This window comes from Halichoerus grypus, chromosome 13 (assembly GCF_964656455.1).
Source record: "Halichoerus grypus chromosome 13, mHalGry1.hap1.1, whole genome shotgun sequence".
Lineage (NCBI taxonomy): Eukaryota > Metazoa > Chordata > Mammalia > Carnivora > Phocidae > Halichoerus > Halichoerus grypus.
The window spans coordinates 78,969,578-78,982,585 of record NC_135724.1 but is presented as its reverse complement, the minus strand read 5'-3'; the positions used below and the strand labels follow the sequence as shown (position 1 = coordinate 78,982,585).

The window sequence follows — 13,008 nt, the reverse complement described above, 5'->3', positions numbered from 1 at the left end:
ATACTAGCGGGGCTTTAAAAAAGCATGGAAGATACTAGAGAAACCCTTTCTGGAGAAATAAAAGAACTTAAATCTAACCAAGTCGAAATCAAAAAGGCTATTAATGAGGTGCAATCAAAAATGGAGGCTCTTCAAGATGTCCATCAACAGATGAATGGATAAAGAAGATGTGGTATATATATACAATGGAATATTATGCCGCCATCAAAAGGAATGAGATCTTGCCATTTGCAACAACGTGGATGGAACTGGAGGGTATTATGCTGAGCGAAATAAGTCAAACAGGGAAAGACATGTATCATATGACCTCACTGATATGAGGAATTCTTAATCTCAGGAAACAAACTGAGGGTTGCTGGAGTGGGGGGTGGGGTGGGAGGGATGGGGTGACTGGGTGATGGACACTGGGGAGGGTATGTGCTCTGGTAAGTGCTGTGAATTGTGCAAGACTGTTGAGTCTCAGATCTGTACCTCTGAAACAAAAAATGCAATATATGTTACGAAAGAAAAAAAGAAGAAGAATGTAGCAGGAGGGGAAGAATGAAGGGGGGGAAATCGGAGGGGGAGAAGAACCATGAGAGACGATGGACTCTGAAAAACAAACTGAGGGTTCTAGAGGGGAGGGGGGTGGGAGGATGGGTTAGCCTGGTGATGGGTATTGAGGAGGGCATGTTCTGCATGGAGCACTGGGTGTTATGCACAAACAATGAATCATGGAACACTATATCTAAAACTAATGATGTAATGTATGGGAATTAACATAACAATAAAAAAATTAAAAAAAAATGGAGGCTCTAACTGCTAGGATAAATGAGGCAGAAGAGAGAATGAGTCATATAGAAGACCAAATGATGGAGAATAAAGAAACCGAGAAAGAGAGCGATACACAGCTACTGGATCACGAGGGCAGAATTCGAGAGAGAAGTGATACCATAAGACGAAACAATATTGGAACAATTGGGATCCCAGAAGAAGAAGAAAGAGAGAGGGGCAGAAGGTATATTGGAGCATATTATAGCAGAGAACTTCCCTAATTTGGGAAAGGAAACAAGCATCAAAATCCAGGAGGCACAGAGAACCCCCCTCAAAATCAATAAAAATAGGGTCAACACCCCGATATCTAATAGTAAAACTTACAAGTCTCAGAGACAAAGAGAAAATCCTGAAAGCAGCTCAGGACAAGAGGTCGGTAACCTACAAGGTAGAAACATTAGATTGGCAGCAGACCTATCCACAGAGACCTGGCAGGCCAGAAAGGACTGGCATGATAGCGTCAGAGCACTAAACAAGAAAAATATGCAGCCAAGAATACTATATCCAGCTTGGCTGTCATTGAAAATAGAAGGAGAGAGAAAAAGCTTCCACGACAAACAAAAACTAAAAGAATTTGCAAGTACCAAACCAGCCCTACAAGAAATCTTGAAAGGGGTCCTCTAAGCAAAGAGAGAGCCTAAAAGTAACATAGACCAGAAAGGAACAGAGACAATATACAATAACAGTCACCTCCCAGGCAATACAATGGCACCAAAATCGTATCTTTCCATAGTTACCCTGAATGTAAATGGGCTGAATGCCCCAATCAAAAGACACAGGGTATCAGATTGGATACAAAAACAAGACCCATCGATATGCTGCTTGCAAAGACTCATTTGAGACCCAAAGACACCTCCAGATTGAAAGTGAGGGGGTGGAAAACCATTTACCATGCTAATGGACATCAAAACAAAGCTGGGGTGGCAATCCTTATATCAGACAAATTAGATTTTAAACCAAAGAGTGTAATAAGAGATGAGGAAGGACACTATATCCTACATAAAGGGTCTATCCAACAGGAAGATCTAACAATTGTAAATATCTATGCCTCTAACATGGGAGCAGCCAATTCTATAAGCCAAGTAATAACAAAATCAAAGACACATATTGACAACAATCCAATAATAGTAGGGGACTTTAACACCCCCCTCACGGAAATGGACAGATCATCTAAGCAAAAGATCAACAAGGAAATAAAGGCTTAAAATGACACACTGGACCCAATGGACTTCACAGATATATTCAGAACATTCCATCCCAAAGCAACAGAATACACATTCCTCTCTAGTGCCCATGGAACATTCTCCAGAATAGATCACATCCTAGGTCACAAATCAGGTCTCAACCAGTACCAAAAACTGGGATCATTCCCTGCATGTTTTCAGACCACAATGCTTTGAAACTAGAACTCAATCACAAGAGGAAAGTCAGAAAGAACTCAAATACATGGAGGCTAAAGAGCATCCTACTAAAGAATGAATGGGTCAACCAGGAAATTAAAGAAGAATTTAAAAAATTCATGGAAACAAATGAAAATGAAAACACAACTGTCCAAAATCTTTGGGATGCAGCAAAGGCGGTCCTAAGAGGAAAGTATATAGCAATACAAGCCTTTCTCAAGAAACAAGAAAGGTCTCAAGTACACAGCCTAACCCTACACCTAAAGGAGCTGGAGAAAGAACAGCAAATAAAGCCTAAACCCAGCCAGAGAAGAGAAATAATAAAGAACAGAGCAGAAATCAATGAAATAGAAATCAAAAGAACAGTAGAACAGATCAACGAAACTAGGAGCTGGTTCTTGGAAAGAATTAATACGATTGATAAACCCCTGGCCAGACTTATCAAAAAGAAAAGAGAAATGACCCAAACAAATAAAATCACGAATGAAAGAGGAGAGATCCCAACCAACACCAAAGAAATACAAACAATTATAAGAACATAGTATGAGCAACTCTATGCCAGCAAATTAGATATTCTGGAAGAAATGGATGCATTCCTAGAGACGTGTAAACTACCAAAACTGAACCAGGAAGAAATAGAAAACCTGAACAGACCCATAACCACGAACGAAATGGAAAGTCATCAAAAGTCTCCCAACAAACAAGAGCCCAAGGCCAGATGGCTTCCCAGGGGAGTTCTACCAAACATTTCAAGAAGAATTCATACCTATTCTTCTGAAACTCTTCCAAAAAATAGAAATGGAAGGAAAACTTCCAAACTCATTTTATGAGGCCAGCATTACCTTGATCCCAAAACCAGACAAAGAGCCCATCAAAAAGGAGAGTTACAGACCAATATCCCTGATGAACATGGATGCAAAACTGCTCACCAAAATACTAGCCAAGAGGATCCAGCAGTACATTAAAAGGATTATTCACCACGAACAAGTGGGATTTATTCCTGGGCTGCAAGGTTGGTTCAACATCTGCAAATCAATCAATGTGATACAATACATTAATAAAAGAAAGAACAAGAACCATATGATCCTCTCAGTAGATGCAGAAAAAGCATTTGACAAAGTATAGCATCCTTTCTGGAATAAAACTCTTCAGAGTGTACGGATAGAGGGTACACACCTCAATATCGTAAAGGCCATCTAGGAAAAACCCACAGCGAATATCTTTCTCAATGGGGAAAAACTGAGAGCTCTTCCCCTAAGGTCAGGAACACGGCAGCGATGTCCACTATCACCATTGTTATTCAACATAGTACTAGAAGGCCTAGCCACAGCAATCAGACAACAAAAAGAAATCAAAGGCATCCAAATCAGCAAAGAAGAAGTCAAACTCTCACTCTTTGCAGATGATAGGATACTTTATGTGGAAAACCCAAAAGACTCCACCCCAAAACAGCTAGAACTCATACAGGAATTCAGTCAAGTGGCAGGATATAAAATCAATGCGGAAAACTCAGTTGCATTTCTATATGCCAACACCAAGACAGAAGAAAGAGCAATTAAGGAGTCGATCCCATTTACAGTTGCACCCCAAACCATAAGATACCTAGGAATAAATCTAACCAAAGAGGCAAAGAATCTGCACTCAGGAAACTCTAGAATACTCATGAAAGAAATTGAGGAAGACACAAAGAAATGGAAAAATGTTCCATGCTCATGGATTGGAAGAACAAATATTGTGAAAATGTCAATGCTACCTAGAGCCATCTACACATTTAATGCAATCCCTATCAAAATGCCATCCACTTTTTTCAAAGAAATGGAACAAATCATCCTAAAATTTGTATGGAACCAGAAAAGACCCCGGATAGTCAGAGGAATGTTGACAAAGAAAAGCAAAGCTGGCGGCATCACAATTCCGGACTTCAAGCTCTATTCCAAAGCTGCAATCATCAAGACCGTATGGTACTGGCACAAAAACAGACACATAGATCAGTGGAACAGAATAGAGAGCCCAGAAATGAACCCTCAACTCTATGGTCAACTAACCTTCGACAAAGCAGGAAAAAATATGCAATGGAAAAAAGACAGTCTCGTCAATAAATGGTGCTGGGAAAATTGGACAGCCACATGCAGAAGAATGAAACTGGACCATTTCTTTACACCACACACAAAAAGAGACTCAAAATGGATGACAGGCCTCAATGTGACACAGTAATCCATCAAAATCCTAGAGAACACAGGCAGCAAACTCTTCGACCTCAGCCACAGCAACTTCATCCCAGAAACATCGCCAAAGGCAAGGGAAGCAAGAGCGAAAATGAACTATTGTGACTTCATCAAGATAAAAAGCTTTTGCACAACAAACAAAACAGTCAAGAACACCAAAAAAACAACTGACAGAATGGGAGAAGATACTTGCAAAGGACATATCAGATAAAGGGCTAGTATCCAAAATCTATAAAGAACTTATCAAATTCAACAACCACAAAACAAATAATCCAATCAAGAAATGGGCAGAAGACAGGAACAGACATTTTTCCCAAGAAGACATCCAAATGCCAACAGACACATGAGAACGTGATCCACATCGACCGGGATCAGGGAAATCCAAATCCAAACCTCAATGGGATGCCCTCACACCAGTCAGGACGGCTAAAATTAACAAGTGAGGAAACGACAGATGTTGGTGAGGATGCGGAGAAAGGGGAACCCTCCTACACTGTTGGTGGGGATGCAAGGTGGTGCAGCCACTCTGGAAAACAGTATGGAGGTTCCTCAAAAAGATGAAAATAGAGCTACCCTATGACCCAGCAATTGCACTACTGGGTATTTACCCCAAAGATACAAATGTAGTCATCTGAAGGGGTACGGGCACGCCGAAGTTTATAGCAGCATTGTCCACAATAGCCAACCTATGGAAAGAGCCAAGATGTCCATCCACAGATGAATGGCTAAAGAAGATGTGGTATATATGTACAACGGAATATTAGGCAGGCATCAAAGAAAACAAAATCTTGCCATTTGCAATGACGTAGATGGAACTAGAGGGTATTTTGCTAAGCGAAATAAGTCAATCAGAGAAAGACAAGTATCATATGATCTCACTGATAGGAGGAATTCTTAATCTGAGGAAACAAACTGAGGGTTGCTGGAATGGTGGGGGGTGGGAGGGATGGGGTGGCTGGGTGATGGACACTGGGGAGGGTATGTGCTATGATGAGCGCTGTCAATTGTGAAAGACTGATGATTCACAGACCTGTACCTCTGGAATAACTGATATATTCTATGTTCAAAAGAAAAAAAGAAGATAGTAGGAAGGGAAAAGTGAAGGGGGGAAATCGGAGGGGAGACAAACCATGAGAGACTATGGACTCTGAGAAACAAACTGAGGGTTTTAGCGGCGAGGGGGTGGGGGATGGGTCAGCCCAGTGATGGGTATTAAGGAGAGCACGTATTGCATGGAGCACTGGGTGTTACGACCAAACAATGAATCATGGACCACTACATCAAAAATTAATGATGTAATATATGGTGACTAATATAATAAAATAAAAGGAATAAAAAAATAACAATAATAATAAGGAAAAATAAAGACACCCTAAAAGCAGAAGATAGTCCAAAAATTAAAAAATATGAAATCAATAAAAAATAACCATCATTAATCTTATGGTATTTTCCCATCCATTCTGTGTCTCATCTATGTATTCACTGAGTTGGGTGGCTCTCCGTGCTAGCAGTAGTCATCCACTAAGGGGATGGTTCTTTACAGTGGGAGGCCTGGGTTCCTCCCGACGTTCTCTAACCCAGGTCTGGAAGAGAGTTACAAGAAAAATAGTGGACCCTGGGTTAATAACCCAATGCTACTCTGAGTCCTTATTTGTCCTCGTTGCTTGGGTGTGTAGTTTCCAGCATTTGAGGCTTTCTGGGGCTTGGGGTGATCATGCTATCAAAGAGCACTAAACTATCTCCTGATTCCTGTTTGGGGCCAGCTGCTGACAAGTGACCCAACACAGAGATTTCCCAGGTTTTTCAATGTTGTGCCTCCCAATCTCAAGATCTGTGAGCTGAGCAGACAGTTTAGACCTTCTATGTGCTTTTCACAGTAATGGCTATGCCAAAGTCTGCCCTTCACATGTGACCACTGAGGCCACCTTATAATGATAGACAGTGTTTGGGATCTCTGTAGACTCATGCAGTTCAGAAATATACACAGGCCTTGGAAAGACCTTGCCTGGTTTCTCTTGAACCCATAGCTAAGAGCCACCCTTGTCAGTGTGGTAAGTGCAATTCAGGATCTCAGGGTATCAGCATCTGGGTTCACATTTTGACGTTTGCACTTAAGAGCTTGTGTGCTTGGGCACATTCATCTCTGTGCCTCAGTTTCTCCATCTGAAGAGTGCCATTAGCAATCAAACCACTACACTGGTGCTGAGGGTTGAGTGGTTAGTGTAAGTAAAGCATGCCATGTAAACCCTCAGGAAGGTTCCTTAGAGGGGAAACGTCTTGTCTGAGATCCCATTAACTTAACAAAACTCAGAGCTGCATTCAAACCCTGGGGTCCAAGCTCCCAGGTCAGTGCTCTTTCCATGACACACAGCTGCTTTGTCTAAAAATGGCCACTTTCTCTTAAGCCAGATCTTTAGGGAGTTTAAGGACTCAGACAAAGGTCTCAGAAGTGCCTTTGGTGACTGCCTGAGTACACACTAAGTGGCCATTTCCCAAAATCATGTGCAGGATGCTTCCAGAATGTGTAAGTTGCCTGCCCCAACAGCTATCTGTTCAAACATGAGGAACACCACTTTACTAGGGAGAGATGGATTATCTACATAACATACTGGTGTTCTAAAATGTGTGAAACTGGTGGTGGGTATTAAGGAGGGCACGTACTGCATGGAGCACTGGGTGTTATACGAAAACAATGGATCGTGGATCACCACATCAAAAACTAATGACGTATTGTATGGTGACTAACATAACATAATAAAATTTTTTTTTAAATGTGTGAAACTGTATCATCTTGTCTGATTTATTCCTCCTAAATGTGAGTTCCTCAAGCTAAGCCTTGTTGCCATGTCATGCCAATAACCATAGCTTCACCTTTGAAAAGAGCTCTGGATGAAGACTCAGGGGACCTGAGTCGTGCATGACATCAAAACAACATTCATAGAGTCTTGTTCTTTTTTTAAAGCTGGAGTTCTATATGCAAAATATGCAATTATCTATATGCATAAATTTTTATTTCTCTTTACATCTCAAAACGTTACCTTTTGGGCGCCTGGGTGGCTCAGTCGTTAAGCGTCTGCTTTCGGCTCAGGTCATGATCTCAGGGTCCTGGGATCGAGCCCCACATCAGGCTCCCTGCTCCGCGGGAAGCCTGCTTCTCCCTCTCCCACTCCCCCTGCTTGTGATCCCTCTCTCGCTGTGCTTCTCTGTCAAACAAATAAATAAAATCTTAAAAAAAAAAAGTTACCTTTTATTTTTTTATCTATGTTACTAACTCTCTATGTACTTGCTTATCAGTCTCTGTCAATGGATTTCTTTGTCTCTCATTGTGTGTGAAAGGCGGGATACTCGATGGATATATGTAAAAATATATATATTCTCTATTTCACCAGTCTATACCTCTGGGGAGGGTAACAGGTTGAGTGAAAGCTTATTGCTGTTATTTCTGTAAACCTATACTTTGGGATAACAGTCGATGTAAAGGATGTAACGTAAAAGAAAATGTGTGTTTTGGTATGTAAGCTTAACAAGCTAGACACATTCTTCTCAGCTGTTATGGAAAACTAGTCATATGAAGGGAAGCAGCGTGTGCCCAAATATATTGAACTCAAGACACATTTCAGGAGAAGGGAGGTTGAAGGCACGTGAAGACAAAAGTAGAGGGTTCCACACGCCAGGAGCATGGAAATCACCTCTCCATCCTAAGAACATGCAAAAGCCTGAAGAGACTGAAAAATCAACCGCTCTTCTGGGATCCATAAGAGAGGGGAGGACACAGGGCAAACGATGGCCCTCAGGAGACAGAAAAGGGAACACAGGGAATCCAGGTTTCCTGGAGCACAGACTCTCTAGCAGGACACACTGTTTTCTCAAGCTCACCTGGAACATTCAGCAAAAGACACCACATGCTGGGCCATAAAACACACCCCAACACACTGAAAAGAGCAGAAGTAATACAACAGCTGCTCTCAGACCTCTGTGAAATTAAACTAGAGATCAACAACTGGAAGAAATCTTGGAAAATCCCCCAATAGCTGGAGATTGAAAAATATACTTCTGAATAACACGATGGTCAAAGAAGAAGTCTCAAGAGAAACTTTCAAATAGTTTGAACTAAATGAGATGAAAATGTACGTTGACAAAAATTTATGGAAAGGCAGTGCTTGGGGGAATTTATGGTACTGAGTGTCATGTGTTGGAAAATAAGAGAGATTTAAAGTGAATAGGCTTCCCCCACAGAAAACAAGGCAAAAAAGAGTAAGAAATATAAAGCAAGCAAGAGAGAAAATAATATCATTGCAGATACCAATGAAATGGAAAACTTTCTAATTCTCAGACAAAATCAACAAAACCAAGACAAAAGCTGGTTCTTTGTAAATATCAGTCAAATGGATAAAGCTCTAGCCTGACTCACCATGAAGAAAGAGAGAAGACACACATTAATATCAGATGGAAGAGGAGTTGTCACTACTGATCCTGTGGAGGTTGAAAGGATTCTAAAGTAATACATGGTAAGATTCTCGGATACCTTAAACAAAAGAGGCCAATTCCTTCAAAGACAGAAACTACCAAAACCCACACAAGGGAAATAGATTATCTGAATAGGCACGTATCAAAGACACTTAATCAATAGTTAATATGCGAAAGGAAGTGCCGGCCCCAGGGTGGTTGACTGGTGACTTCTATCAAATGTTTTGTTTTTTTTTTTAAGATTTTATTTATTTGCGAGAGAGAGAATGAGAGACAGAGAGCATGAGAGGGAGGAGGGTCAGAGGGAGAAGCAGACTTCCTGCTGAGCAGGGAGCCGGATGTGGGACTCGATCCCAGGACTCCAGGATCATGACCTGAGCCGAAGGCAGTCGCTTAACCAACTGAGCCACCCAGGCGCCCGACTTCTATCAAATCTTAAAAAGCCTAACAGTCTTGCTGTATAATCCAGCCATATCGCTCTTAGGTATTTACCCAGTTGAGTTGAAAAATTATGTCCACACGAAAACCGGCCCAGGAGTGCTCATGTCAGCTTTTTTTAGGAACACCAAAACTAGAGGCAACTAAGCTGTCCAACACTAGGTGAATGGATAAACAACCAACCATACTCCCATACAATGAAACACGATTCTGTAATAAAAATAGCTGAGCTATCGGGGCGCAGAGTTGGCTCACTCGGTTAAGCATCCAACTCTTGAATTTATTTATTTATTTATTTTTTTTTTTTTAAAGATTTTTATTTTTATTTATTTGACAGAGAGAGAGATAGCGAGAGCAGGAACACAAGCAGGGGGAGTGGGAGAGGGAGAAGCAGGCTTCCCGCCGAGCAGGGAGCCCGATGTGGGACTCGATCCCAGGACCCTGGGATCATGACCTGAGCCGAAGGCAGACGCTTAACGACTGAGCCACCCAGGCGCCCCCAACTCTTGAATTTAGCTCAGGTCCTGATCTCCGGGTCATGATATCTAGCCCCATGTCAGGCAGGCTCCGTGCTGAGCATAGAGCCTGCTTAAGATTCTCTCTCCCTCTTCCTCTGCCCCTCCACCCACACCGTCACTCTTTCTCTATCTAAAACAGTGATAAAAACAAAATAAAATAAAAATCATTGCGCTATCATGTCACAAAAAGACATCAATGAATGTTAACTGTATAGACAGAAGAAGTGAAAGAAGTCAGTCTGGAAAAGCAGCATGGTTTATGGTTCCAACTCTACGATATTCTGGAAAAAGGAAAGCTATCGATGTGATGAAAGGTCAACAGGTGCCCAGATTTCTAGACAAAGTGCAAGGTCATTAGCAGGTGAAACACAGGATTTTGAAGGAAGTGAACCTGCTCTGTACATGGTGGATATATGATGACTCGACACACCTGCAAAACCCATACTACTGCACGATACAGAGCAGACCTTAAAAGAAATGGTGGACGTCAATGAACAGTAATATCTCTACACTTGTTTGTTATTTGTGACAAATGTTCCACGCTGATGAAGGTTTTAATAATTATGGAAAGTGTGCGCCAAGGGATACGGGTGATAGGGAACCTTTTTCTATTATCTGCTCAATTATTATGTTAATCTAAGCCTATTCTAAGTAATAAACTTTATTAATTAATAAGAAAAGATCTATTTTTGCAAACAACAGACTAATGTGGAAACATTAGCTTCACTATAGCTACCATTAAATGTGACCACACTTGAGTTGCAAATGCAATTTTACTACTGTGGTTACAAACTGATGAGTGACCAACTAAATTAAAATTTTCACATGTGAATCAAAAATAATATGGCTTGGTATTTTTGTCTGAAGTATGGGACAGTGACAAGCTAGTATAATGATTCTTCTTCTTCTTCTTCTTCTTCTTCTTCTGGACACAAAGAGAGAGTGTGAGCAGGGGAGGGGCATAAGGAAACGGAGAGAGAATCTTCAGCAGGCTCCATTCCCAGCCTGCAGCCCAACACGGGGCTCAATCTCATGACCCTGACATCATGATCTGAGCCAAAACCAAGAGCTGGACACCACCCAGGTGCCCCTAGAATAATTCTTCTTGAATCAGCTTAATGAATGAATCTTCATGATACCTTCAGTAGGGTGAACTTTTGTGCGACGGCTCCAGATCCTTCGGGCCCATATCTGGGGGTGGAGAGCAGATCTTCTCAACCGTTTCTGGATGGTTACATCACTGATCTTGTTCGTAGGCCCTGGGAAATGCATTACAATAGAAAGAGCTGTTGACATCTTGGTATCAGAAGACCATAGAAAAATGAGTGATAATTTTATCAGAGTTCAAACTTGGGATCCCATTGTTCATCATTTGCCTGGCAAAGCCACCTGAGTCACAGTGGGCTTTAGGAACGTCTTATAGTTCATATATCCTTAAAATACCCAGCAGAGAATGTAAACTGATGTAGTCACTATGAAAAACAATATGGAACTTCCTCCAAAAATTTACGAAAGAACTACCATTTGATCCAGCATTCCCACTTGTGGATAATAAATCCAAATGAATTTTAGTCTGGATTTCAGAGAGATATCTGCCCATGTTCTGCAACGCTATTCACAAAAGCCAAGCTATAGAAACAACTTCATGTCCACTGATGAACAAATGGATAAAGAAAATGTGGTCTACCCATACAGTGGGATATTATTCTGCCTTAAAAGGAAGGAAATCTCAACATTTTTGACAACATGGGTGGCCCTGGAGGACGTCGTGTTAAGTGAAATAAGACAGACACAGTAAGACAAATATGGCATAATGTCACTTGTACGTGGAACTTAAAATAGTCCAACACACAGAAACAGAGTAGAATGGGGCTGGGAGGAGGGACAAAGAGGGAAACGTTGGAGATACGGTACAAAGTTTCAGTGATACAAAATAAATAAGTTCAGGAAATCTACTTTGCAACATGGGGCCTGTGATTAACAACACTGTAGTCTATGCTTGAACATCAGTAAAAGGTTAGATTGGAGGGTAAGTGCACTTACTGCCAAAGAAAAAGAAGAAAAGCTCTAGCAGACACGGTGTAGGCCAATACCTTTGTTAAGTGAGACAACAGGGGAAGACAGAACAGCACCGTCATTGAGAGCATGGGGTTGGTGACTTGCTGAGAGTGAGCATACTGATGAGTGGGGGATCTGGGACAGGAATGGAGTTGGCTCCTTGGGGAGAGAGGTCCCTGAACACCTGAGTCCTGCCCAGGGCACCTGAGATCATGCCCTGCAGCCCTGAACCAGGGCTCCCTCGGTCTCTTTCTCGAATCCTCCTGCCCCAAGTTGTCTGTGGGAGACGCTGATGCGCTGGAGAGGTGCCTGAGCCAGGAGAAAAGTCCAAATCCTAACTCAGCCTCCACCTCTAGGTTTCAGTCCCCGGCCCAGAACACAATGCAGATGGCCCCATGAGAAGCCGCTCTGAACGGCCATCCTCCCACAGCATTCACACTACTAGCTGTCTGATGTGGGGTCTTCCCCACGACCAGTGGACCACCCTCAGCGACCAGTGGTCTGCTGGGCTCCCAAGCTGATTCAGAACCCAGGACATTCCAATCCAATGGTCACATGACAGCTCTACCAAGAATTAGCTTCCCTCCAACAGACCAACCCTGGCTGAGCAGTTCCTGTGAGTTAACTGGGAAAATGGCCACCTGGGCTCGTGCTTTGGTGGTTTCAGAAATTAAGCCTGTGACCTTCAGTGTCTCACTGGTTATTGATCTGAGTAAGTCTCCAAACAGCCTGGACAAAGGCCTGGCTAAGAGTGAACAGGGGCTGCCCTGGCTCTGAATGGGCACCTTCCCTGCTCCCCCCCCCCCCCCCCCCCGCCAAATCCAGTCTCTAGACACTCCTCATCCTTCTCTAGACTCTGCAGTGGCAGGGAAACAAGTCCCACCTCCTTTGAGAGGGTCCCCTCTGGGGAGCCTGTGTGGCTCAGTGGGTTAAGTTTCTGACCTCAGCTCAGGTCATGATCTCAGGGTCCTGGGATTGAGGCCAGCCTCTGTTTCTGCACTCAGCTTGGTGCCTGCTTATCCCTCATCTCTTACCCCCAACCCACCACTCCTGCTCCCTGGCTCTCTCTCAAATAAAATCTTTTTTTAA

General features: G+C 42.4%; 1 protein-coding gene across 6 annotated transcripts in view; it reads right to left on the bottom strand.

Annotated features, from left to right (window-relative positions):
- Positions 1 to 13,008, bottom strand: part of LOC118522701 (uncharacterized) — a 41,808-nt gene that overhangs the window by 15,826 nt on the left and 12,974 nt on the right. For all 6 annotated transcript variants that reach the window (XM_078060887.1, XM_078060886.1, XM_078060889.1 and 3 more), the window contains one exon: positions 11,001 to 11,120. In XM_078060887.1, coding sequence (XP_077917013.1) covers positions 11,001 to 11,120 — 120 coding nt within the window. The remainder of the gene's footprint in view (positions 1 to 11,000; positions 11,121 to 13,008) is intronic.